At 47.1% G+C, this 27,942-nt stretch overlaps 2 protein-coding genes and 1 pseudogene across 15 annotated transcripts; 2 read left to right on the forward strand and 1 right to left on the reverse strand.

Annotated features, from left to right (window-relative positions):
• The first annotated feature begins 1,189 nt into the window (after nucleotides 1–1,189).
• Nucleotides 1,190–4,796, forward strand: LOC131419439 (ral guanine nucleotide dissociation stimulator-like). Of its 4 annotated transcripts, XM_058564522.1 has the most exons (4): nucleotides 1,190–1,222; nucleotides 2,577–2,680; nucleotides 3,174–3,243; nucleotides 4,635–4,761. In XM_058564522.1, exons 1-4 carry the CDS (start codon nucleotides 1,214–1,216, stop codon nucleotides 4,731–4,733), a joined length of 282 nt encoding a protein of 93 aa, XP_058420505.1. In that variant the 5' UTR covers nucleotides 1,190–1,213; the 3' UTR covers nucleotides 4,734–4,761. The 4 variants fall into 4 exon arrangements, 2 of the variants coding, with proteins under 2 accessions (XP_058420505.1, XP_058420504.1); XM_058564521.1 differs by lacking the exon at nucleotides 4,635–4,761 and having other exon boundaries at nucleotides 3,174–3,369; XR_009223244.1 differs by lacking the exons at nucleotides 1,190–1,222; nucleotides 4,635–4,761 and adding an exon at nucleotides 4,774–4,796 and having other exon boundaries at nucleotides 2,434–2,680.
• Nucleotides 4,797–5,297: 501 nt separating this feature from the next.
• On the forward strand, nucleotides 5,298–27,457 carry LOC131419433 (ral guanine nucleotide dissociation stimulator-like). 11 transcript variants are annotated; one of them, XR_009223226.1, is made up of 6 exons: nucleotides 5,298–5,328; nucleotides 5,926–5,958; nucleotides 6,320–6,441; nucleotides 8,056–8,207; nucleotides 12,440–12,540; nucleotides 27,280–27,457. XR_009223226.1 is itself a non-coding variant. In XM_058564508.1 (5 exons), exons 1-5 carry the CDS (start codon nucleotides 5,311–5,313, stop codon nucleotides 27,387–27,389), a joined length of 435 nt encoding a protein of 144 aa, XP_058420491.1. In that variant the 5' UTR covers nucleotides 5,298–5,310; the 3' UTR covers nucleotides 27,390–27,456. The 11 variants fall into 11 exon arrangements, 6 of the variants coding, with proteins under 6 accessions (XP_058420491.1, XP_058420493.1, XP_058420495.1 ...); XR_009223225.1 differs by lacking the exon at nucleotides 27,280–27,457 and adding an exon at nucleotides 13,185–14,139; XM_058564508.1 differs by lacking the exon at nucleotides 12,440–12,540 and having other exon boundaries at nucleotides 27,280–27,456.
• Nucleotides 19,372–20,498, reverse strand: LOC131419437 (large ribosomal subunit protein eL34-like; annotated as a pseudogene).
• Nucleotides 27,458–27,942: the final 485 nt, after the last annotated feature.

The raw sequence follows: 27,942 nt of genomic DNA on the forward strand, positions 1-27,942 counted from the left end.
TGGCAGGAGGCAGCGAAAGGAAACAACGGGGCAGCCCAGGAAAGGCTAGTGCAGGCCGGGACACAACTGTGGTCCCACCTGATCAGCCCCACACTCCTTGCCCCTCTTCGTGTCTGTGTGTGTGTGTGTGTGTGTGTGTGTGTGTGCATGTGTCTGTGTGGAGTGGGGAAGGCAGGGCATGAAGAGTGGGTCATTCCTAGGCAGGAGCTGGTAGTTTGGTGTCAGAAGCCTGGTGGGTCTGTCATGTTCATACAGGGTCATGGCTGGCAGCGTGAGAAGGTGAGCTCCTCTAGTCATATGTTACTGAGCCCTAGAGGTTTCATCTCTTTCCCTCCCATAGTTCTTTGCAGGGATGCCCCTCTGTGCCTGAACTGAGGAGCAGACTTTCTCTTGGGGGTCGGCCCCAGTGGCAGTGTGCAAGCAGCCCCTGATTCCTTCTGGCCCAGCTCCCGGGCAGTCTTTGCAGAACTCCACTCAGGAGGTCGTCGAGGAGATGCCCAATGGTTTCGACTCCACCCATTCACTAGACAAGGCGCAGGTGCACGAGGCCACCCGCACCATCCAGTGCTGCTCTGAGATGAGAGCAGGAGCAGAGGGTCTCCACACTCAGGACCTTGAGACGCCGGGCTTGGACCAGAACTAGGGCGGGACCAGACTGGGGCTGTCCCTTTTTCAAGCTAAAGGGGATGTACATGCAGGTCACCTTGCCTGGTTCGGAGCTGAGCTGCCGTGACCCTCTTTCCCTTGCCCGGTGTGAGCTTCTGGAGGCCACTGAGGCAGAGCCAGAGGGTAAGGCGGCCTGCAGACTGGGTATTCCCAGAAGGAAAGTGGGATCTTTCCTGTGTTTAGAAGGACACGTGGAAAGTCAGCTATGTGGGTGAACCTTTCCCTTTATCCCGCTGCAGCGCCAGCTGCAGAGCTCCAGCCGGCGGCAGAAGCAGGGCAGTGGACAGTGGTGGAGGTAGAGCTGGCTGCAGCTCCGTCAATACCACCCCCTCTAGCGCTGGAGCCAGCGTCCCCTCCCTCAGCAGTGTTGGAGCTGGAGCAAGGGCCCACGTCGGCTGCAGCAAGAGTGGGAGCTGCTGAGCTGGAGTCACCTGGACCATCACTTCGAGTGGGAAGTCCATCTCCACCTGTGGCCATTAAGGAGGGTGAGAAGAAGCCTAATCTCACCGCCTTCCCTCCTAAGCTGGTGGCGGAGCAGTTGACCGTGATGGATGTGGTGAGCAGCTGGGCTCTCAGGGCGGAGGGGCAGGCCTTCCCTCTGCCATCAGTGCCCCAGACCTGATCCGGACTTCTATGACCTGGGCCCAAATCCTGGCGCTCCCCCATACCAACCGTACGACCTGGGCAACTTTCTGAACCCCCAAGGCTTTGCTGTCCACCTGCAGACCTTAGAGGTGGACACTAACAGGACCTGCTGCACAGAGTGGCTGTGCCGGCTCCATGAGGTAGAAGAGACGGAAAGCTGCAAGGGGCCTGGCCCATCAGTGGGGGAGGGGAACTCACTGTGTGCAGCCAGGTCCCTGGTGGCCCAACCAGCTGCTCAGGAGGCTCAACAGCCTCAGCATTTATTAGAGACCTGATGTGTACTTCACTACAAGGGAGACAGACAGAGCCTGTGGTTGTAGCTGCCGCAGGGGAATGTGCATCAGAATCGGAGTGGGACCAGAGGGGGCATCAGGGTGGTGGAAGATGCCCCCTTGGGATGAGCCTAGTTGAGCCACCGTCTGGAGCTTGGAGTTAGCCAGGACGGGCTGGGTGCAAATGCCCCTCCCTTCCCTGCCAGTATTGGGTCCTGGGTCATCCTGTGCTGGGTGCCCGCAGTGGACAGAGAAGAAAACCCAGGGACTCTCACAAGGCTCAGACCACATCCTGAGCTTCCTGAGCTCCAGCTCTAAACAGTGACCCCTGTGCGGCACTTTGAGGGTGGTAGAACGGAGCTGGGGTGTGGCAGGGCTGGATGACACTCCCCCTGTTCCCCAGGAGCTCTTCCGGAAGGTGGTGCCCTCTCAGTGCCTGGGCTCCACCTGGGGCAAGAGGAACAAGCCCGGCAATGAGCACCTGGCACCCACCGTCCAGGCCACCGTCGACCACTTCAGAAGGGTGGTCAGCCTCGTCGTCACCACCTGCCTCGGGGACCCGAGCATGACGGCCCAGGACAGGGCGAGGGTGGTGGAGCAGTGGATCCAGGTGGCCCAGGTGTGCTGCGGGAGGCCCAGTGGAGCCCCTCTCTGGAGCCTTGGGAATGGCCTCTCCACCTTTATCAGCTCCCAGGATTGCAGTGTGTGGTCTAAGCCCCTGCACAGTTCCTAGGCCCTTCCTGCCAGGGGCCCGCTGACCTTGACTCCAGGTCCCAGTGGGAGGATGCTCACTTCCTCCCTGGCTCCTTCCCTAGGTTGAGCTAAAATCCTCCTCCCTGTGAGTGTTACTCTCTGGGTCCTAAATGTGCCCTTCTGGGGCACCCTGAGCATCTGTCTCATCCAGGAGGGGAGATTTAAATAGAAGGGGACTGAAGCTAGAGCAAGCGGGTCTCCAGCGCCCCACCTCACAGCTCATTCTCTTCCCTTCCCCAGGAGTGCGAGATCCTGAAGAACTTCTCCTCGCTCCGCGCTGTCATCTCTGGTCTGCAGAAAACCTCCATAAGCCACCTGAAGAACATGTGGGCGGATGTTTCCCGGTGGGTAGGCCCCTCTCCATAGGAGGATCAGGGTGGATGGGGGATCTCTCGTATGTCTGCCATTGCCCCCTGAGTCACGTGGGAACTCCTGGGAGGCAGCAAATGCTGGGGACAGGGCCTGGACCTCGGTGGGGGGTCTCTAAGCCTCCCTGGGTCCTTAGCGCATCAGTTCTGCTTCAGGACTCAGTTTCTCTAAATGCCAGGGTTGAGCCACATTGGAGATTTTCAAGTGTTTATGGCAACAGAACTCTAAGCCCAGTTGAAACTCAAAGTGGTCAAAACAGAGGTGCTCTGTAGAGCTGGGGAATGGAGACCCCAGTGACCAACAGGAGAGCCCCCGCCCAGTCCCACGAGACCTTAGCGCTCAGAGGAGCCCAGTGAGAACACTCCTCCAGGCAGGTTGCATCTCTTGGGTTTGCAAAGAAAAGGGATTTGCACTCAGACCCCTCACATTATCCCCCAATTTATCCTTCCTTCTTTCCACTCCCCTCAGGGAGAGCTCAGAAAAACTTAAGGAGCTCTATAGCCATGACAAGTCCTTGAGAAGAGAATTGATGACCAAGGTAGAGTGGAGGCTGGAGGTCTGGAAAGAGAGGAGGGGCGAGGGGGAAAGGGGGACTGGGCAGGCTGTGGTTTTGATAGTTTCTCACTTGAACGTTCTCTGAAACATTCCCGTCTGTCTTGTCCAGATTAACAAACAGAGGGATCTGTGTGGTCCACGGGCAGGTGGGGTGCCGTTTGTGGGCACGAGGCCCCCCTGGTCCTGGGACTCGGTGGTGTTGGCTGGGCTGTTCCAGGAGGAGTTGCCGAGCTGGCACCATCAGCAGGTCTCTGGCTTCCAAGCACGTCCATCCTGCTGGATGTCGCTTCTTCCAGGCTGTTGGGTGGTTGGGGTGGGTTTAGCCCTCAGCCTAAACCTGTCCTCAAGAAGCCAGGCCCCTGCTGCTCCTTCTGTCTTCACCATGTCTCCAAGGGGAGGCCACCCTGCCTGCCCCAGGTTCGGGCATGGCAGGGGATTCCCGTGGCCCAGGTGGACAAACAGGCTGCTCAGCCTTGGTTCTGAACATCTGGACCGGGACAGATGTGTGTGCATTCTGGGACACCCCCCGAACCCCTAGAGCAGTCACTGGAGCCAACCACAGGAGTCTCACCTGAGTGCCCAGTTGGCAATGACATATGCCCCAGGTGGCTTATGTGAAGCGTCTAGGCAACTGACGGATTCTTAGTGGATCTTTCTGAAAGGACGTTGGGAGCTTCATGTAAACGAGGAAGCAAAGCTTCCTGTCACCCCCTTCCCTGTTGATCGGAGGCGGCACCTTGGGGGTCCAGTTCCTGAGTGGATAAAGAAAGAGTTCATTGCAGGGGAATGGCCTGAGGGGTTCCTTGGGGAGGAGTAGGCTTTGGCACGGCCTCTGTCCCAGCCTGGGGGCCAGACACTCCATGGGACTGGGGCAGGCAAGAGCCACTCAACCGGACTCCCAAGACACCTCATCTTCTCCATCCACAGCTCGGCCCAGGACCATGCTTTGAGAGCTCAGGGGACAGTACTGTGGTCAGTGGTGGGGCGGGGGTTAGGTGAGGACATTGGAACAGGGCCTCTGGCTGGGAGGGGCAAGCGGCCTCTCCTCTGTGGGCCCCTGAGCAACTCACTGCCCCTGCTTGGGCCTCTGCCTCCTCATCACAGAAGTGGAGGGATGGTGATTGTGTGGTGCAGGCCTCATACGGTGGTGATGAGATAAGAGGGAGGAAAGGAATGTGGGAGCTTTCTGCCTGCTCCACACGGAGGGGTGAGGGCGAGGACAACGATGACAGTCATATGCCACTGAGTCCTCACGAGAACCTCTGAGGTAGCTGGAGTTCTCACACTTTCCAGATGAGGAAACAGGCTCGGGGAGGCCAGGCCACAGGCCCAAGCTCACACCTAGAGTGCGAGTTGGAGCTGGGTTTGTTCTAGAATCACAAGACCTTGGAGGATGGAGTGGCATTGGTACTAGTTGACTCGAGTCAGATGTCCAGGGTCGGAGGCCAGTGGTGCTGGAGAGAAATGGGGTGAGGGGAGTATGGCCCGCTGACACTGTTCTCAACCCTGGCAGGAGGGGCCCTCCACGTTTGCCCCCTTGGAGATCATCCCCCAGAGAGTGCAGGAGAAACAGCAGCAGCAGCAGGTGAGTGTGCCTGTGGGGGAGGGGCTCTGCCCTCCCAGCTGGGGGCTTCAAATCAAGAGAGGAGGGCTCTTCCTCCTGGTGCCACAGTGCTTGAGTCCCCCAGTAGAAGTGACCAGGAGGGGGGCCTGGAAGAGCTGGTGCAGGATGGGTTGTTGTGGGGAGGCCCAGGGACCGCATACCCTGTGATTTGCCAGAAGCCAGCCCTGGGAGGTGAGGAGGAGGAGTATGGGTATTCTTGCGGTGTGAAGGGAGGAGGAATTGAGGGGAGTCTGCTAAGGGTCCTAGGCTGCTCCCCGTGGGAACCCTGGAGTGGGCCAGGAGGCTGAGAGTGAGGACTTTTCAGGGGAGGGTCTGCACGGGGACGACTTGAGAGCAAGGGCTCATCTCACCCGAACCCCCATGTGACAGGGTGTCGTCCCCTACCTTGGCACTTTCCTCGGTGACCTGCTGATACTGCACCTGGCAATGGGTGATTATCTCGAGGTGGGTGAACATGGGGACCAGGCAGGGAGGACCAGGATCCTGAGCCTGGGGATGCAGGAGCCCCCGAACTGAGCTCTGAGCTCTCAGCACTTGGCACATCTCTCATGAGAGCCTTGCAGCCGCCCCTGGGAGCTGGGGCAGCAGGCCCATCTTAGGGATGAGTGAACACAGGCTCTGCATGAGACACCCATTCTGGTTTCCCAGGCTGGGGAAGCTCAGAGCTGCCTGATGGCACAGCTGCGTGAGGTTTTATCTGAGCTGGACTCAGCCTCTCCGTCCCATGCTGCCCATGGGGGAGAGAGATGTCGGGTCCCCCCAAGTCAGGCAGCACGTAAGTGGCTGAGCAGTCCCCACTGCCTGAGGCCTCAGCCTCCATGTCTGTCATCAGAGAGGGTTGTGCTGCCAGGTCTCTCCGCCTCACCCCCCTGTCCTCCTCCTCTGGAGCCCAGAGCCCAGCCTAGGTCCAAGTCCTGTTTTCTGTGCATGCCCGGCCCCCTCTGGGGACCTGGCAGTCGTGCACCATGAGAAGGGGTGGGCATAGAGGGCTAGTCAGGCTGGGGGGCTCTGTCTGATGGACTCTGGCTGTCTGCCTTCCAGGGGAATGAGATCAACCTTCAGAAAAGGACTGAGGTGAGCAGCTGTGGCCCTCCCTGCAGGGGAGGGGAAGGAGGAGGAATTCAGAGACCCTCTGGGTAGAACAGTCTCTGGCTCCACCCCCCTGTATCTTAGATTGAGAGGAAGAGTTTGATAACAGAGAAGAGGGAGATCCATCCAATTGGCGGGTGGGTTGAGGGGAGGATGGTGTCAAGGAAAACTTCCTGGAGGAAGGGCTGATTATTCCCCTTCTGAGAACAGGTAGAGCCTGGATGGGACTGGAGGGAAGGAGGGTTGCCAGGACTGGTCCCCTGCCCCACTTCTCACCCCCCACACGGCCCCTGCAGCATCCCCCACCCAGGCCCTGTCTGCATCCTCTCCTTCCTTCTGGCCCCAGGAATACCGAGTCATGAGGGAGATCCTGCTGCTCCAGGTGGCTGCAAAGAATTACAACCTAGAGCCCGAGGAGCGATTTGGGGCCTGGTTCCAGGACATGGAGCTGCTCAATGAGAATGATAGGTGAGGCCAGGCAGGAGTTGGCTGAGGGCAGAGGTGGACCCTCCCTGTTGGCCAGTCCAGAGAGCCTGTCTCTGTGGCCCCCTGCTCAGCCCCAGGCCTTATCGTGTTGTGACCTCTGGGACACCCAGACTCCAGCTGCTGGGCAGGCAGTGGGGGGGCACCTGAGGTGTGGCTCCCGGTAGGCTCACCGGTGCTTCTCTGTCCTGTAGCTACAGCCTGTCCTGCCAGCTAGGGCTCCAGGCCTAGTTGGCCAGCAGAATACTCAAGGCCAAGAAGAACCGGCCATCATCAAGGTCAGGGGTGAGTGAGTGTCTGGGCCGGGGTGACTGACTCCTAGGGGTTCAGTAAAGCTTCGGGCTAAGCGTGGCCTTTGCGAGTCGGACAGCTGGCACTGGGATCCCAGCTCCACTACTGAGCAGTCCTGTGACTGGGGTGACTCTCTCCAGCTTCCTGAGGCTCTGTTTCCTCCTCTGTAAAATAGGTGATACTAAATGGTCGCTCATGTGACAGGGACAAATGGGGTAGTGGTGGCTGACAGCACTGAGCACAGGGACTGGAGCACCCAGTGCAGTGGGGACAGAGTGTGGCGCCATGGTTCTGAGGGAGGCCCCCCCAAGATAACCCGACTCTTCTACTCAGCCCCCAGGCCCCAACACCGAGCCCCGTACCAGTAGCCAATCACAGCCGCATCCTCAGCAGCGGGGACACAGCTGGGACGCTTGCGATGCACCGGGCCGGCTCCTCCCACCTGATGGGTAGGGGAGCATTGCAAGCTGATTCCTGGGGCCCCGTGAAGCCCAAGAGAGCGGGGACGACCCCACCCCAGCTCCCTGACATGTCTACCCCAGCATCTAGTCACCCATTGGGGAGGGACAGTAGTTATGTGTTGTAAATAATAAATGCCATATTTGAATATTATGTTAAAGTCCTGGGAGTTGTGGTGTGGTTCTGTCGCTTTCTGTAGGCATGTAAGGGAGACATAGAATCTCACATTTCTCCTTGAATCAAGAACTCTTCTGGGTCATCAGCTTATTGTATGTAGGAGAAGGGAGAAGGGCCAGCCCCTTCCCTGGCCAGTGGGGACACTCCCAAGTCCCCCTAAGTCAGAGGACAAGTTCATTTCAGTATCATTCAGCTGCTCCAGGAGCAGACACGGCCCGCTGCCCGTTCTCTTGGGATTTAAAGGTTGAAGGTACTTTCACAGGCAGAGCAACAACCACTGAAATGTGGGTGTCTTTAAAACAGCACTACCCAGGACCATGTCGTGCCACAGGCAGGGGCTGCCTTTCTACATTCTGGAGGAAGAGGGAATAGTTTCTGCTTCTCTTGTTGAGGTTTCGTTTGATCACATTTTAGGAACTTGTAGTTTTCTAGTTCAACCTCTGGAATTGCATCAGCTGTAGGTGGGGAAAACGATGTAAAAATATCAAAACGTGCACAGGGAGAGGACAAGGCACGAGGAAGGTCACTTGTAAATGGTCTAAAGGCAGGCAGGGCTTTCCCTCCTCAGGCCCCTCTAGGGGCTCCGTGTTCACCCCTGACCTAGATTTGAATCCTCCTGGGATCCTTGTCCAGGTCTCTGACTTCCTTTTCCTGCTTGTTTTCTATCCACAGGCAAAGATTTGTGATGCAGCTTTTAAGGCTACATCTGAGCCTCCTTCCATCATGTCTATGCTGCCTACACACTAGGCTCTCCAGCATCCCTGCACGTACTTATGTAATGCTGTTTCAGGAGGAAATGTCCTGGAGGCCCCAGCCTCTGTCAGGTACATTGTGGCCACTCTTCCCTGAGGGAGTTGATCTGGTGGTTCAGGGACGGGTTTTCATTTCCCAAGCTATGGGTCCCTCTATTTGGCCACAGAAAACCACCACCCTCTCCGTTGCATGCCAAGGTGACTTCTGGGTTTGTGTGGTTCTGAAGTCCATGGTCTCTGACATTCGCCAGTTTACACACTCAGTCATGATTTTACTGACGTGTCCTAAAGGGCTAGATGGGCCTGAACCCATAGATTTTGTAGCCCCCTGGGATGGCTGTGTTATTTTCCACAGCCTTGTGCTGTGGTTATGTGTCATGGGGGCTGTGAACCTTTCCTGTTGGGAGCTTTGAAAGATGAGGCATGAGAGGGGAGGGTGTAGGCAGGTCCATTGAGGGAATGCCACCACACTGATGATCCATGGCCATGAATGGACACAGTCTTACCAATCAAAATACTGAAGTGCTTCCCATCTGGTGGTGAACAGACACTGCTCTGAGCTCACCCTGAGAACCCACCCCATGACCAGGAACTAAAGGGTTCCCCGTGGCTTTTTGAACATCACGTCTGGAAACACCCTGTAAGACAAGGCCCAGATGAATTGCTTGGCAGTTCTGAGCTATCCTCCTCCATCAGAAGGCTGCAAGTGTCCTTCAGACACACAGCAGGCTGGACTCTGGTAGGGAGGCCTTTACAGTGCAAGCTGGTGTTGAGCATACATCCTGGTTCCCAGTAGCCCAGGCCCTTCCTGACATGGCACAGCCATCCAGGAAAGTGATTTGCTAAAGGAAAGATAGGGAAGACTATACTTTACCTCCAAATAGAGAGAGAAGCGCCAGCTCCCATGTCTAATCAGGATGAGGAGGTAGTCAAGGGTGCCCGCAGGGTTTCTACTGTAGGACTATGAGGCTCCTGAGAACTGATCCTGTGTGTAGCAACATTTAATAAGCCTTGTGCCCAGTGATATAGCAGAAGGGCGACAATTTATTGCACCTTTGGGCATCCATTTGTCAAAAGTGCACTTACAGTCATCCATAAGAGAATCACGTTTGCACAACGGTACATATCACTCAATCTTTTACTGCTTTTTTAAACTTATGTAAATTTAACTAATGTACAAAATACACAAAAGTACTCAAACTTATTCATACCTGAATAAGGAAGAAATATAACAATCACTCCATGTTTTTGCAGGTAGTCACCCTTTCATAGCTGGTATTTATAACTACCTTCTTCCATTACCCACTTCATATTCCCTTTGCCTCAGCAAGCACCTCAGCTGGTTGTGGTTCTTTGCAAACCCTTTTCAATTTCAGTGGTAGAACCTGACCTTCATTCCTGAAGGGTCACAGCCATTCGTAGTCCTGCCTGGACTGGTTTCTTGTAGTTTTCCATTGACGTTAATCACAGAGCACGTGATACTAAGAAAACCCTAAGGAATCTCCTGTATTCCTTACCTCCATTGTGGAGCAGCAGTCCAGTTTCCTCTTGGTAATCAGGATCAATCACCGCGGCCTGCATGGAAACTCTCTTCCTTTTGCCTGTAGAGTCAGAGGCAAGGGGAGCCGTAAGGGGCTGGGTGGCAGTCTTAATTTCCAGTCCAATGAAATCAACGTGTTTTCTCCCTTTGGAATGAAGATCCCTAAACCAGTAGAGCATAAGGTCACATGAACATGAAAAAAAATTATGCTAGTGGATCATGAGGGGTAACAGTGGTAGTAGTGAACGGTGCCCCTCGCATTTCCACCCTTGATTGCTGGACTTGTGAATCTCGGCTATGGGAAAATCAGTGCTATATAATGGACGCTGATTTAGAGCATAAGCAGCTTCCTGGGGAACACCGCCCCAAACCTGCAAGGTATTGCCACCTAGGTAGTAGTACTGTAACTCCGTCTTCCCACGCCTATTCTTCTCTCAAGTCAGTGGCTTCAGATGGTGGGGAACAGGAAAAGACCAGTGAATTCCATGAGCATGGGTCCACTGCTGCACTTCATTTATGGGCAGTGAGTTCCTTAATCAGAAGCCATGCTGAGTGGAATACCATGGTGGTGGATAAGGCATTCTGTGAGTCTACAGATGGTAGTTAACAGGAACGTTGTGTGAAGGGAAGGCAAATCTGTATCCAGCGTAGGTGTCTAACACACTAAGAGCAAAACACTGCCCCTTCCATGGTAGAAGAGGTGCATTGTAATCACCTGCCACCTGGTTGCTTTCTGATCACCCTGGGGAATAGTGCCCTATCAGGGACCCTGTTTTGGTCTAGGCTCCTGGCAGATTTGGCACTCAGCAGTGGCTGTGGACAGATCAGCCTCGATGAGTGGAAGTCCACGATGCCAAACCCACGCATAACCTCCATTCCTGCCTCTCAGCCACTTTGTTCATGGCCCCCTTGGGCACCGACAGGAGTGGCTGGGAAGAGAAGCTGGGTAGTACCCACGCAAGAGGTCATCTTGTCCACTTGACTATTAGAATCCTCCTCTGCTGAGGTTACCCTTTGGTGTGCATTCTTATAGGAAACAAAGAAATTCACCTTTTTTGCCCATTCAGAGAAGTATAGGCACATGCCTCTTCTCCACACCTCCTTGCCACCAATGTTCCTATCACATTCCTTCCAAGCTCTTGACCAGCCAGCCAAATCGTGCCTCTGTGAACTGAAATTGACTCGTTATCGTTGGCCATTTCTCCCTCCAAGCAAAATAAACAACCAGGTGCATTGCTTAAGTCTGGGCCCCCTGGGAGGATTGTAGCTTGTCACTTTCTTTCAGGGATGTCCCACACAGACACTGTAATGCTTCAGCTGTCCACTTTTGGGTGGCGCCTGCCTATCACATAGAACCATATATAAAGCAGACCTGAGTCTTCTCTTCCTCCGTCAACTTATTGTAGGTATTCTCCGTGAGGCCATAGATGTGGTCTGGGAGAGTGAAGGGAATGTGTCAGGGCTGGGGGTCACGGACATTGGGTACACACACTCATGTGACTTGATTGTGCCTGAGGGCCTGCTCCAGCCTGACCTCATAGACACCACTTCATGGGACGGTGGGGTGCTGCCTCACCTAGTTCATGATGGGCATCCCAGGTCATGGGGTAAGTTGGTGGCCCATGGTTATGCATTCAGTTCTCCTAGGGCTCAGCAGCAAGCCAAAAGCTGAGTGGTTGTCTTCAGTGGATAGTAGGGCTTTGCTCCAAAATCCTAAGGGTCTGTGCTGTGATTCATCTTAGGGGGCTGTTAAAGGCACCAAACAACATCTCCAAATGCCACCAACACTTCAATCACCATTGGATCTGCTGGATCACACGGCCCTAATGCCAGAGTAGCTTACATAGCAGCCTGCACCTGCCCCAGGGCCTTCTTTGCTCTGCGCCCCGTTCAAAACTAGCAGCTTTTTGGATCTTGTGGTAAAAGAGCCGGAGTTGCCCACCAAAATAAGGAATATGTTGCCTCCAGAATACAAAAAGGCGCACTAGGCAGTATGCCTCTTTTTCATTTGTAGGAAGGGCCAGATGCCGCAACTTATCTTTAACCCTAAAAGTGACACCTCAAAATACCTGACACCACTAGACTCGCAGACGTGTCACAGAGGCGAGAGGCCCCTGATTCATTTCATTTATTTCCCACCTTCTGACATGCAAGTGTCTTCCAATAAAACAGCTGCTACTTTTGCTGACTAGGTTGAATGAGCATGATGTCAAAAATGTCACGGAACAGGGGCTGGCCTGGTGGTGGGTGGTTAAGTTCACACACTCCGCTTTGCTGGCCTGGGGTTTGCGGGTTCAGATCCCGGGTGTGGACCTACGCACTGGTCATCAAGCCATGCTGTGACGGCATCCCACATATAAAATAGAGGAAGATGAGCGCAGATGTTAGCTCAGGGCCAATCTTCCTCACCAAAAAAGCTCCCAAAAAACAGAAGAGTAATGGAACAGTGTTATGCCTCATGGAAGAGAAAGGTGATCAAGGTCCCTGTAGACTAAGTTATGACATAGAGCTTGAGAGCTGCTACACCCTGAGGTGGGACATTGAAGGTTTATTGCTGGCCTTGACAGACCAAAGCAAACTATTTCTAGTGTCTTTCCTAACAGATAAAGAAAATACCATTTACCAGATCAAAAGCTGCATACGAGGTATCAGGACTCAAGTAATGAAACTATATGTGGGAAAGCAGCTGTAGTTGTAGTCACCATCTGGTTAAGTTTATGACACTCCTCCATCCTTCTCCAAGATCCTTCTGTTTTATACACAGGCCATGAGATGACCTGAATGCAGATGTAGTGGGATTCATCACCTCTGCGTCCTTCAGTCCTCGGTGGTGGTCCTAATCTCTGCAGCCCCTCCAGGAATGCGGTATTTCTCTTATTTTACTATTCTCCTAAGTAGAGGCAGTTCTAGTGGGTTCCATTTGGCCTTCCCTACCGTAATTGCCCTCACTCCACCGGTCAGGGAACCAGTCTCATGATTCTGCCATTTGCTGAGTATGTCAATTACCACTAAGCAGTCTGGGACTGGGGGAAAAGCTATAGGATGGGCTCAGGGACCCACTGGACCCACTATGAGACAGATCTGGGCTAACCTACATTGATCACCTGATCCTATAAGCCCTACTCTGATTCATGGAGCACAGTGATGTTTTGGGTCTCCTGGAATTAGTGTGTCACTTCAGAGCCTGTATTCAATAATCCCTATAATTCTGATTATTTCCTTTTCCCTAATGTATGGTCACCATCACAAAAGGCTGTACATCCTTTGGGGGAAGGTTGGGAAAAGATTAACCGTTTTAATTTTAAATAGTATATCTAGATCCTTACTCAAGGGAATCAGCCTCCCCTTCACACCAGGGCTCCTGTATCTGTCAAGTGGCTCAGGGGTGGGAAATGATTGAAGGGCCATGACTGTTTCAGTGATTCAAGTTAGGCTTCTGTTCACTTGATCTAGAACTATTCTTACACAGATCAAGAATTTCATCGACTGCCTTCTCTTTCCCTCTACAGACACTCGGATCAACTAGCTACCACCATAGGTTTCTGTGAGTCAAATGGATTCTCATTATTGCCTTGACTCCACTATCCATTACAGAAACCATAACCACATTGTCTCTTGAGATTCAGTGCCTCTGCTTGGTTTCTGCTGCCCCGGGATCCAGGTGTCCTCACTGCATATCAAGATCCCAGGTCACTGGCAGCAGTTCCACTGTAATGTCTGCCCTAAAGAGGAGAGTGGCCACAGAGCTCTTCACGGACTCTGGGGCTGCCCTCATGAATTTATTTCCACAGTAGTAGTGCAAGTGTGTCCTCTGGACCCTGTTGGGGTGGGTAGGCATGTCTTACATGATAAATACACTCTAACGTTCCAATCACCTAAGCCTTGGATACCTTCTTCTATAGGAGACCAAGGAAGGTCAGCCTCACTTAGTGTATTCCCAGCAACCAATGACACTGCTGGAACTCTTTGTGCCCTCTCAAGACACAGCAAAGAGTAGAGAATCTCTGCTTAGTGGGCCCATATCAATAAATTAGACCGGATCCAACTTTATGTTCCTTCCACCATTATCCAAACCCCTTAATAGCCATTTGCACACAGTTTTCCTAGATTTGTTTCTGTATACACTGGGGAAAGGATGCAGCTATTTTGGAACGTAGCACAACTCCTCATGGGTCATATTTTACACTTCAGTCTCTGGGACATGCTGGGAATTGAGGCTACTAGGTCTAGTAGCAAATGGGGCTGGTGGGTGTAGGTCCTCAGGAGAATCAGCAGTACTTGCAAGGCAGCTTCCTGGGGGAGACCATTACAGAGTCCTTAGGAAAAGCAGAGTTCACCCCCTCACGCAGGGCTGGGAGGGCTTCTTCGTTGGCAAAGAAGACTGTACAATCTTATAATCATTTTTATTCCCATAGAGTCGGTAGTAATATCCAACTTTCATTTCTGATTATAATAATTTTATCCATTTTCTTTTTTGCTGGTTAGTCTAGCTAAAAGTTTGCCAATTTTATTGCTTTTTTTCCTAGAAAACACTTTTGATTTGACTGATTTTCCCTCTTGTTTTCCTGTTCTTTATTTCACCTCTGCTCTTATATTTATTATAACCCTCTTTTTGCTGGTTTCAGGGTTGGTTTATTCTTCATTTTCTACTCTTCAAGGTGTAAAGTTAGGTTATGGTTTTGAGATCTTTCTTCTTCTAATGTAGACATTTACAACTATAAATTTCCCTGTGAGCGTTTCTTTTTCTGCATCCCATGAGTTTGGTAGGTTGTATTTTCATTTTCATTTTATTCAAGGTGTTTCTAGTGTCCCTCATATTTTCAACTTTCATCCACTGGGTGTTAATGCTGTATTGTTTAATTTTTATGTATTTATGATTTTTTCCAGTTTTCTTCCTGTTCTTGATTTCTAATTTCACTCCACTGTGATTAGAAATTATTGTTATCACTATAAGATGTTTTATGTAATTCCCACAGTAACCGAAAGGATCATACCTATGGGGATGACAGCAAGACAGTGGATAGGACGTTTCCTCCTCTTGTCTCCCCATAGGAACAATAATTTGGCAGCCATCTACGGACAAAAGTGCTTTTTTGGGAGCTTCGAGATCCAAGTAGGCAGCTGTGAAACACTGGTGGAGCCCAAGACTGGGGAGGGACTTTTCTTTGAGAAGGCAACCCAACAGCCAGGTCTCAGGCTTGCTGACCATATCCCTGGCTGCAACCATGCTAAAAGCCTCATTTCCTTGTTGAATTGGCTACAGCCCCATTTGGCTTTAGTCCTGCCATCAGCACCAACCACCAAGAGACCCAGAGGGAGTTACAACTCTCTGTGTCTTAGGTAACAGGCCTGTCTGCCTTGGTCCTTGCTGTGGACCCTAAAGTGGCCTATGACCAAGCTACAGCTTCTCTCAGCCATGTTCCAGGACCAGACAAGTTTCTACAGAGACCCAGTGGGAGACACACACATCCATGTCCCCAGAAGATGGCCCACGGACATCATTCCAAAAGTGGATCTTGAATCAGCCCTGTAACCTGGCTCCCATCCATCCAAGCCACACTCCAGTAGCAGTTATGCCTGTCCAGGGACCTGCTGGGAGACACGCCCATCTGTGCCCCTGGAGGCAGGTCCACTAACCTAGGTCCAACCATGGGTTCTGAAGCAGTCCTGTAACGTGGCTCCAGCCCCTCTCAGCAGCAGTGAGGGAGCAGACATGCCCACCCAGGGACCTGGTAGGAGGCACCCCTTCTGTGCCTTCAAAGGAGGACCTGCAGACCTCAATCTGGCTGCAGATCCGAAGGAGCCCTGTGACTTATTTAGAACACCTCTAAGCTGTGGCACTGGGCTAGTCCTGCCACCCAGGGATCCACCTAGTGTCCTGGTGGGGCCATCCCAGGAATCTGACAAGAGATTTACCATTTAACCATCCACACACCTGGAAACAGGTCCACCTTCTGCAGACTCAAATGTGAACCCTGAAGTGGACCTTTGTCCCAGCCAGCCCTATTGACCAAGGTCCTGGATGCAGTCCTATCTACTGAGGGGCCAGACAGGATTCAGCTTGCCCAAGCCCCTAGTAACAGGCCCACAAATCATGGACACCACTGTGGACCCAGCCACAACCACGTGACCCATCTCCAGTAGGCTTGACTGTGACCTTGGAGGCAAACCCATCAGACCACGGACCTGACAGGAGAAGGATTTTTACCAGTGGAACCCAGTCTGTAAGGCTTGAAGAAGTATTTGCTTCTTCACATGTACTAACAACAGTACAGAGCTACACAGATCATAAAGAATCAGGAAAACATGACACCATCAAAAGTAACAAAGTTCCAGTAACCTAACTCAAAGAAATGGAGATCTACAAACTGCCTGACAAAAAATTCAAAATAGTCATCTTAAAGAAGCTGAATAAGATGCAAGAGAACACAGACAACTAAACAAATGCAGGAGAATAATGAATGAACAAAATGAGGTGATTAATAGAGAAATAGAAATCATAAACAAGAATCAAACAGAAATCCTAGTATAATGACAACACCAAAAATTCGAGAGAGCTTCAACAGCAGATTTTATCATGCAGAAGAAAAAATAAGCAAACTCAAAAACATCATTTGAAATCATCCAGTTAGGAGATCAAAAAGAAAAAATAATGAAAAAGAGTGAAAAAGTGTATGAGATCTATGGGACACAACCATGGGAAGGAATACGCATACTAGGAAGTCCCAGAGGGAGAAGAGAGAGAGCGAGATGGGCAGAAAGCTTATTTAAAGAAATAATGACTGAAAAGTTCCTAAATCTTGGGAGGGATATAGATATTCAGGTTCTTGAAGCTCAGAGGACCCCACCAAGTTCAATATGATGAATATTACCCCAAGACACATTATAATCAAATAATCATAAGTCAAAAACAAAAAGAGAATTTTGAAATCAGCAAGAGAGAAGTGACTCATCACATTTAAAGGGGTTGTAGTTTTCCCAGCAGAAACCTTGCAGGCCAGGAGGGAGTGGGGTGACCTATCTCAAGTGCTGAAAGAAAAACACTGCAAATCAAGAACACCTTATTCAGTAAAGCTGTCCTTCAGAAATGAAGATAAGATGAAGACATTCCCAGACCAATAAAAGCTGAGGGAATTCATCATTACAAGACCTGCCTTACAAGACATTCTCAAGGGAGTTCTTCAAGTTGAATGAAAAAACACTAAGTAACAACATGAAAACATATGAAAGTATAAATCTAACTGGTAAAGGTAACATATAGTTAAATTGAGAATATTCCAACACTGTAATGATGGTGCATAACACTTTTAACTATGGTATGAATGTTAAAAGCAAAAATATTAAAATAACTATAGCTACAATAATTTGTTAGTGGATACACAATATAATAATATGTAAAATGTGACATCAATAGCATAAAATGTGAATGAGGGGAGAAATAAAAGTGTACAGATTTGTATGCAATTAAAGTCAAGTTGTTATCACTTTAAGTTGGACTTCTATAGGTAGGAGATATTTTACATAAGCCTCATGGAAACCACAAAGAAACATTCTCTAGTAGATACACAATAGATAATGAGAAAAGAATCAAACCATAGAACTACAAAAAAATCAACAAATCACAAGAGACGACAGCGAGAGGAAGAAAGAAACTACAAAACCACCAGAAAATCCAAAAAAGAGCAATAGTGGAGCTGGCCTGGTGGCGTAGTGGTTAAGTTCTTGTACTCTGCTTCTGGTGGCCAGGGGTTAGCAGGTTCAGATCCTGGGCGTGGACCTACACACTGCTCATCAAGCCACGCTGTGGCAGACATCCCACATAAAGTAGAGAAAGATGGCATGGATGTTAGCCCAGGGCCAATCTTCCTCAGTAAAAAAGAGGAGGGTTGGCAGCAGGTATCAACTCAGGGCTGATCTTCACACACACACACACACAAAAGGGCAATAGTAAGTCCTAACCCGCCAATAACTACTTTAATAGTAAATGGATTAAATTCTCCAAAGACACAGGATGGCTGAACAGACAAAATAAACAAGATATAACATTGTGCTACATACGAAAGACTGATTTTAGCTTTTAGGACATACACAGAGTAATAATGAAGGAATTGAACTAAATAACATGCAAATGGTAACCAAAAGAGATCAGGAGTGGCTATACTTATGTCAGACAAAATAATCTTTCAGTCAAAATCTGTTCACCAGAGACAAGGAGGTCACTATATATTGAGACAGGGGCAGTTCATCAAGAGGACATAAAAACTGTAAATATACTGCACTCAACATTGGAGCACCTAACTATATAAAGTAAAAATTAACAGAAATGAGAGGAGAAATCGAGAGTAATAAAATAGTAGGAGGGGACTTCATTCCCCCACTATCAACAATGGATAGATCATTGAGACAGAAAATCAATGAGGACACAGCAGAAGTGAAAAAACACTATTGACCAAAAGGAACTACAGTCTTGTCTAGAACATCCCATCCAAGAGCAGCACAATATACATTTTTCTTTTCCTTCCTTACACATGGATGATTCTCCAGGATAGACAAAATGTTGGGCCACAAAACAAATCTTAACAAATTTTAAAAAACTGAAATCATCCCAGCTATCTTTTCCAAACACAAAGGTGTGAAACGAGAAAACAATAACAGGAGGAAAACTGGAAAATTCACAAACATGTGGAAATTACACAACATACTTCTGAACGATCAATAGTTCAACGAAGATATCAAAAAATACCTTGAGTCAAAGAAAATGGAAACACAACATACAAAAACGTATGAGATGCAGCAAAAATAGTTCTAAGAGGGAAGTATAAAGTGACAAATGGCTCTACTAAGAAAAAAGAAATCTCAAACAAACAACCTAGCTTTATGCCTCAAGAAGCTATAAAAACTAGAAAAAGGAGAACAAACGAACCCAAAGGTTAGCAGAAGGAAAGAAATAATAAAGATTAGAGCATAAATAAATGAAATAGAGCCTAGAAAGACAATAGAAAAGATCACCAAAAATACGAGTTGGTTTTTTGAAAAGATAAAATAGACAGACCTTTAGCTAGACTAACCAAGAAAAGAGACAAGACTCAAATAGGTAAAATTTAAACTAAAAAGGAGGCATTACAACTGATATCACAGAAATACACAGGATTATCAGAGACTGCTATGAACAATTACATGCCAGCAAATTGGATAATTTAGAAAAAAAGGAACCTAAGCAGAATGTAAGCCCCAAGAGGGTGGAGATGGCTGTCTGTTTTGATCACTGCTGTATCCCTAGCACCCAACAGAGCACCTGGTATACAGCAGTCACTCAATAAAAATTTACTGAGTAAATGAATCAGTGAGTGAATGTGCCAGGCACTGAGTTCAGCACTTTACATGGATGATCTCATTGAGTCCTCACAACACTCTATGCTTTAGCCAGTGTTAATACCATTGATAGTTCAGCTAGTATGTCTGACCCAATGGACACTCCCAAGGGCCTTGCTTTGAGCCTCAGGTCCAGCTGCTCTAATGCAGCACTGCCCAACTCCCTTGGTTTTCCACAGGGTCCTCCCAAATGGACCTCTTTTACAACACATAGGCTATATTTTAAGTCAGGTCACCCCAAATATATCTCCCAATTTGGTGAAAATATGCCCATCCATTTTCCCATGATGTAGGAACAGAAGAAACTTAAATTTTCAGAAGGCTTTTGATTTTATTTTTATTATTCAAAAAAATCTCCATTTTTAAATCTAGCTTTCTGACTGTGCTTGTGCCGTCGACACTTTCACAATGATTTTCCGTTCCTCCTTTAGAAAAGCATACTTGATCCTGTCACAGACACATTTAGCAACCATGGAGGCACCACAGGCCCAGATGATATGTTTTTTTTGTTTTAGACAATCTCATAAGAACTTTAGGTCTCACGGCATGAACTCCTTGAAGCTGACCTGGGCACACGCGACATGTGGATTCTGGTGTTGTCCCTCCCTTCTTGGTATAAAGATAGACAATTCTAATACCAGGGGCTCAGGACAGCCTGGCATTGCTGGAAGCTGTATTCTAAGATAGCCTACAACAGTATGTCAAGTGCTGGACCATTTTGAATGCCTCTAGACACTATCCCCAGAAAAGGAAAAGAAAAAGAAACTTAATTGTATTTATAGAGATTAAAAAGAACTGTGTATTAAAAACATTAGCCCTAATCCTTTGTCATACATTTTGCCAATACCTTCCATTATTTTCATTTGCCTTTTAGTTTTATTTACTGTATTTTTTTTTTACTTGGAAATGTTTTCCCTTTTTTGTAGCAAAATCTATCAGCCTTTCCTTTATGGTTTCTTTCTTTGCTATTGTATATAGAAAACTTTTGTAGTTTAAGTAGGCAAATAATCATACATAATAACCACTTCTCTGTGGAACTGTCTGGAGTTGGAATAAAAACCCTTGGCTTTCCAATGTGAAATCAGGGTGGTGGTGCACAGAATCCCTCCATTTCCACATAATGGCACCAGATTAGCTTTGCAACAGCTCCAGGGTGATCTAAACCTCTCAGGGCCCTGGGGTGTCGAAGTTCTTGTCTCTGGAAGAGAAGATGGAACCATCACTTCTGTTTCTTCTCCAGCTTCTATAGACTTGGCTCTCTGCAAAGCATCCATCATCACAAACACGACTTCAGTTCCTTGGGCTCAATAACTTTGGGCATTACCTAGCACCTAGGCAATAAGGGAGTATGTTTGCATTACTATGTGTATATTCATACAACTTTCCTCATTAAGCTTCAGAGGACTGAACAACAACAACAATTCAATAGTTTCAAAACAGTCCTCTACAGTAGTTGAAAGTTATATAAGGAAGGAAAAGAAAAAAAAAAAAAACTCAACCAAATGTAATACTATATGTTAAAACATGGAATTTTCTATGCACGTGAGAATTGGTTAGGATGAAGAAATTTGCACCATAAAATGAGTTAACTGGTAATGAGTAATGAATTCTAAGTATTCATTGAATTCCAATGAATCCCAAGTAAAGGGCCCTGCTTCCAGTGCCTTGCAAGAAAACCTGCAGACATATACCCTTCCCTATGAGACGGTGGGAAACATAACACAGGCTCACTGTGAGACACTGGTCTCCCAAATACACAAGCAGACCAACTTTGTTTTGGCTCTACATTGAGCGCACTGGTTGTCTGGAGACAGTTATATCTTACAGAAATAATAGCAAAGGTAGTGTTGTTCTCTGTGCTATATAATTATCAAAAGCAGCTTCAGAACTTGTTGGAGCCTCCCTCTGTCTTATTTGAAGAAATAAAGTTACAGCAGCAACGTGAGGGTTGTGTGATGACAGGGTGCAATGGTAATTAGTTGCTAATTAGAATTTTCTAAAATACTAGGGCAATCATCAGAGGAAAACCCTACTCAACGTCACATGTAAGTTAAAAATGCCCCAGGGTAGCTATTAACTTCTGAATATAGTAGCAGGTATAAACACTTCAGTTGAGGTTAATCAACAGTTCTATTACCTACTTAGCTTTTAGAGGTTACAACTTGATAATTTTTATGGAACTACATCAGTCTAGGTTTATACCCAGGCTTATGAATTTATACATTTAAAAATATCTTTTATTTGATTGCAAGGCTGCTGCTAAAGAAAATTGGCTTTAATAAACATCCTTTTGATATTGGACTCAGTCCTCTTTCTTTTTCCCTTGAGATTTTTTTAGACTTTTCATCAGGGAGAGGTACTTAGGTAACTACCAACATGAAGATGTAAACAGATCTCAAAGACAAAGTCATGTTGACCTCATACGGACCTTTCCCTCATGGTGATCCGTGTCAGATCTTTTAAACAAGGAGTCAAAGGAAACTTGGCAAAATGATTCTTTTTAACCTCCAATTACAATTGAAAATCTCATTGGAACCACAAAAAAATTAGAGAAACAGTCCAGAACACAGCCAAATAATGTAGTCTAGACTTTCACTAGCTACAGAATGCTGTAATTACTGTATCTTGATTTAAGATTTGTATTTAATAAGATACAATGCAGCTGCTATATATTCAGTCTATTTATTGATAAAAATAATACCCAGTAGTTTCATCTATGGGGGAAAAGTTCATTTTCTTCACATTCAACACAGAAAATATTCAAACATGACAGAATCACATATGATATTTTAACAGATTTGTTTATCTGATCTTGTATGTATTTACCTATTTTTGGTCATTTGCACATAAGAACATAAATATTACCTTATTGTACCAACCCCAGTGTATTATTTATTTATTGATGTTTAACAAATTGCCCCAAAGCTTAGTGGCTTATAATGATAAAAATGTATGATCTCTCAGTTTCTGTGGGTCAGGAATCTGGGGACAGCTTAGCTGGGTGCCTCTGGCTCCAGTTCTCTCATGGGGCTGCAGTTGAGCTGTCAGCCAGGTCTGCAGTCTCATCTAAAGACTGGCATGGGGGGAGATCCACTTCCAAGCTCATACAGCTGGTTATTATCAGTCTCAGAAAGTCCACTTCCAAGCTCATTTAGCTGGGCCTCTCCATAGGACTGACTCACAGCATGGTAGCTGGCTGCCCCAGAGTGAACAATCCAAGAGAGAGCTAGAAAGAGGGCATCCAAGATGGAACCTGCAGTCTTTTTTTTGGCCAAGGAAGATTCACCCTGAGCTAATCTTCCTCTTTTTTCTCTTGAGGAAGATTGGCCCTGAGCTAACATCTGTGCCAATCTTCCTCTATTTTGTATCTGGGATGCTGCCACAGCATAGCTGACGAGTGGTGTAGGTCCACGCCTGGGATCCAAACCTGTGAACCCAGGCCACCAAAGTGGAGCGCACTGAACTCAACCACTAGGCCATGGGGCTGGCCCCTGGAACGCCCAGTCTTTTATAACCGAATCTCAGAAGTGACGTTCCATGCTTCTGCCACATTCTTTTCTTTAGAAGTGAGTCACTAAATCCCCCACCTTGAAAGGGAGGGGATTATACAGGGGTGTGAATAGCAGGAGGCAGGAATGAGAGGGGGATTATCTTAGAGGCTCCTCCCCCAACCATAATCAGTCTATGATGACTTACAGAGAGGAAGCAGATAGTTGTTCTCTCTTACTTCTTGTCTGCCGACCATCTACTTGGGAAATGACTTCCTCCTCATTCTCAGTCTGTGTGGTTCTGGGAGGCTGACTGCTCCCCCTCGCCCTGGCTCTTCGGGTTGGCAGCTGTGCTGTCCCTGGCCTGGCCAGTAATGATACTTCAACTTTCTGGCCACAGTGAGTGGTTCAGGGCTGGGCCATTCACTGTCCTTTTTCAGGAATTGACGTGGGTGCTGGGGAAAAAAAGGGTCACAGGTGCTGTGCAACACAGAAAACTGGAATTTTTTCCACCTTCCATACCCATATGTAAGCCGCCTTTACTCCCTGTGAAAAAACTCTTAGAATGAAACCAACACAGAATAACAGAGAGCTGAGAGGTGGAGAGCGAGGGAGCCACACCAAGCTCTCGTGACATCTCCTGCCTTTCCACACCCAGCTATGCCTGAAGTCAGGCTTAGCTCTTTTTCAGTTGGTTTTGAATTGGGCTTTTGTCCCTTGCAACAAAAAATGGTCCTGATGTATAGAGATATTATGGATGCAGCCTCAAATATTCTAGCTTCCCTTAACAGAGCCAGCATATCAGCGCCTTTTAGGAATTATCTAAATATTTTGAGTATATTTACCTTTTGCAACCTTAGCTTAACTCTTAGAAAACTAAGCTCCATGTGTTTCCTGTTGTGTGAGCTACATCCTTTTATTCACCTTTAATTTACTTTTCTCAAGATTCAGGAATATCTTCTTGTTCCATTTAAGCTCTCTCACAGCAGGGAGAAACCCTTTCTCAATTATTTTCTCTCCAACTTGTAGCACAATATCTGGCCACATAGTAGATCCTCAATAACTGTGTAATGAATGAATGAGTAAAGAAACTTCTAAGTATACTTGAGATTATTTTTCCCTAAGTTCAATATTTTATTTTTGCCCCTATAAAGAACAATTCAATATTTTCTGCCTTCTCACATAGCCTCATACTAACATCAATTTATTCCCATATCCTTGGGCTTTTCATTGTGCCTTCCCTCCTGCAAATCAGTCATAAAAATATTAAACAAAGGTAGTCATAGGGGAATGCCCGTGTTCACGCTTCTTCCTCCAAGAAGTGCCCTTTTATCCTAAACCATTGTTTCTTGTCTCTAAGCAACTTCCCTGTCCATTGCACCAGTCTCCATCATACCAGGATAACTCCATTTTTAAAATGGCCTTTTGTGTGGAACTTTGTGAAAGGCTTTTTGGAAATCTAAATAGACACCATTGATGGGCTTTTGTCCATATGCGTATATGCCTCCCAAAAGAGCTTTCATAGATTGATGAGGTCTGATTTCCTCTTATGGAAACCATACGCTCTCCTCCAGCTCCTTCCTTGTGTCCCCCAATCCTACTGGCATGCAATTGTTTTTCTAGGGAGAAGGGCTCAGCTCTTCTCTGTGGATCTGCTTTGATCGGATCTTTGTCAGGTATTGTAAATAATGTAGGGTTAAGATTGCCAAAGTCAAACTATCCTAAAGAGATGAATAACTATGGTTATCTTAGCACGGTGAGATGAGAAATGGAAATATAAACTCAAGTATGGTAAATATGGGCAGAAAAAAGGAAGTAAGGTTAGAAATATAGGAAGTTGGTGGTTGCCAATTAAAGCTTAGGAATGTCTTAGGTCCTTTAGGAATTTGACAATATTGTCAATTTCCCTTTTCTTTAGATTCTGCTTTCTTTTGATTTCCTCAACTTTATGCTCTCATCCTACCTTGATAAATGTTCCTTCTCAGTCTTTCTCTAGATACACTTTTTGCCTCTTTAATGTGGTTGTTTTCCAGGTCCCATCCTTGGCTTTATTTTTGTTTCCCTCTATATCTTCTCCATTGTCAATTTCATATACTCCTACAGATTTAGGGAGTCTATTTATTCTATAGATGGATAGAATAAAAATGTAAATTTGGGGTGCATACTTGTTCTCTAAACTTCAGAGAGGTCTGTTCACCTGCCTATTGGACATTTCCCTGTTGATATCCCATAAACACTCCCATCATGAGTCCAAAATCAAATGCATCACCTCTATATAATTTAAGCCCTTTTTCATTATATATGACAAAAAAACATATTTCATGGAATCTAAGAAGAAGCTGAACAGGACGGGGGTACAACTAAGCTCAGAAGCAACTGGAACCAGGACCTGGAAAACTCCATGATTTCTCCCTCCATATCACACCTCTACTTTCCTCTATATGTCTGTTTCTTTCCTCCCATTGTTATAGACTAACTTCTTCTGCTTCTCAGTCTACCTGGTGGGAAACAATGAAGATTTCTGTGTTCCTGCTTCAGTCACACAGAGTGACACTGGCTTGATTCTCTCTGGGTCCTAAATTCACAGTCCCAAGGAAGAAAGTCACAGGCCCAGCCATGGTCAAGGTGTCCACCTATAAATCAATCAGCTTTGGCCTCAGGTACAGGGTTACAGTGTAAGCAACTTGAAGTCCCATAGCTCACTGACGCTCTGCTCATTTTGCTTTAAACTTTTGTTCTCTGTGTGTTTTATTTTGGATAGTTTCTATTGCTACACATTCAACTTTACTATTCTTTTCTTCTATTGTGTCTAATCTGCTGTTAATCCCATCCAGTATATTTTTCACCATAGATATTGTATTTTTCATGTCCACAAGTTCAGTTTGTTTACTAATGTCTTCCATTTCTCTACTTAATATGCTCAATCTTTCCTTTAGATTCTTAAAGAAATGGAATATAGTTATAATAACTGTTTAATGTCTTTATCTACTAATTCTATCTTTGTCTAATTTAATGTCTGTGTCATTTCTGGGTATGTTTCTATTGACTGATTTTTCTCCTCATTATTCATCATATTTTCCTGCGTGTTTGCACACCTTGTCATTTTTCACTGGATACCAGACATTGTGAATTTTACCTTCTTAGGTGCTGGATATTTTTCTATTCCTATAAATATTTTCTTGAGCTTTATTCTGGGAAGCAGTTAAAAAAACTTGGAAACAGTGTCATCTTCTTGAAGCTTCTTTTAAGCTTTGATAGGCAGGATGAGAGTGGCCTTTATTCTAGAGCTAATTTTGCCACACTACTGAAGCAATGTTCTTTAAATACTCTACCTGATGCCCTGTGAATTACCAGGTTTTTCATTCAAGGACTATTCCCTCTGCTCCTATCCAACGGTTCTTTCTTGAGCCTCGGGTAGCTCCCCCACCCTCAGGTGATCAGTACTCCCCTGAAGACTCTGGGGGCCTCTGCGGGTCTCTGGAGCTCTCTCCCTGTGCAGCGCTCCCCTCCCTGCTTCTCTTCCTGAGAACTGAAGATGCCATGGCCTCCCCGGACACTCAGGCTCCACATGGGCTCCCACTCTCTAAGCTGCACCCTGGAGACTCTCTCCAGGCAGTGAGCTAGGATGACCACAGGGCTCCCCTCATTGGTTTCCCCTCTCTCAGGGGTCACTGTCCTCACTGACTGGTGTGCAGGGTCTGAAAACAAGAGTTTTCTACATTGTGCCTGTTTTTTAAGTTGTTTCTGATGGGAGGGTAAACCCAGTCCATGTTACTCCATCTTGGCCAGAAGTGGAAGTACAATTCAATCTTTTGGAACTACTTGCCATTTTCTTGTGTGTGTGTGTGTGTGTGAGGAAGATTAGCCCTGAGGCAACATCCGATGCTAATCTTCCTCTTTTTTTTGCTGAGGAAGATTGGCCCTGGGCTAACATCGATGCCCATCTTCCTCTACTTTATATGGGACGCCACCACAGCATGGCTTTACAAGCGGTGCATCGGTGTGTGCCTGGGATCCGAACATGTGAACCCCGTGCCACCGAAATAGAGTGTGCTCACTTAACCACTACTCCACCGGCCAGCCCCTATTTGCAGATTTTTAAAACTCTGGGCTCTTGCATGTCTCTGTGCTTTTATGTCAGTTCAAAACTTCCTTCCTTTCCACCCTGTCTGTCTGGCAAGGCTCGGTTCCAGCATCATCTCCTCCCAAACCTTCCCAGCACCGCCATGCCCCCAGCATCCCTCCTCTGTGCTCCATGGCATCATACACACACCATACGGGCTGGTGCCCCTCACTGAACTCTAAGCCCTGTGTGCACAGATCATAGCTTATTCATCTTTCTAGCTTCAAACTTAGCACAGATGAAACACAGCGGGTATTCAACATATGCTTGGTGAAACAAATGGAAACATTGCACATAATCACATTGCAACAGAGAACAATCTTCACTGTTGATTTCAGAGTATTTTACAAGCTGTTAACCTGCAAACACTGGCTGTAACTTAAACACTTCTATATTCTGAAGTTCTGATATTGCATTTCTTTGAATCAAGTATGTCATTAGCAGAATTCTCAGCCATTAGATGTGATGGTTTAATTAGAAGTGTGTCTGTCTGTAGCCTTCCTTTGAGGACGGTGGCAGACTGTTTGGCACAAGTCTGTGCATTTGGTTTAGTTGCTTACGTTGAGCATGAAATCTTGTCAGTGTGTCACAGATTTTGAAAAAGGGCTTGTGTCTTTACAGCTCACGCTGAGCAGAATGTAACTGTAAACTGCCAAGGAAATATTCTCATCCCTTCCCGACCCAAGACAAAGTCACACCGCTGTCTCCAGCGTGCGCTATATCCTGTGTAAGCTCAATGGCCCGCTCAGTGGAAACATGCTCAACTTCGACAGGAGCTGTGTCAAGAGTTAGATCTCTGCTATTCCATCCCAGGTCCTTCGCGGACTGCACATGTTCTCGTGTGCCCTAATGTGCCCCACCCCCTCCAGATCTCCAGAACACTTTGTGTAGTTTGAGCTTAAACCTACCTGAGGACTCAGTGCTTTCTTTTTGACCTAAATAATTAACTTTATTAAAAAATGACATAAATAGGACACGTTAACTGGAAAAGAAACAAAATATGTGTGTGTATGAGCAAGTAAATAATAAAAATCCCCTACAATCACACCACTGAGAGTGTATTATATGTCACATATTATACACGAAGCATATAATACGTATCTTACATTGTACCTGCTATTTTGTAAATTGTAATCTGCTTTTCTCCCCTCGTATTTTTCCAAGTTAATATCTTTTCTAAATCCCCAAAGTAGGAAAATTTAAAATAAAATCTTTCACAAACGTTACTTTTTGTTATGTTCTCCCTCTTTTTCTCTCTGGAGTATCTGCATTTTAATACAAAAC

Source organism: Diceros bicornis, chromosome 21 (genome assembly GCF_020826845.1).
Source record: "Diceros bicornis minor isolate mBicDic1 chromosome 21, mDicBic1.mat.cur, whole genome shotgun sequence".
In the NCBI taxonomy this organism is placed as follows: Eukaryota; Metazoa; Chordata; class Mammalia; order Perissodactyla; family Rhinocerotidae; genus Diceros; species Diceros bicornis.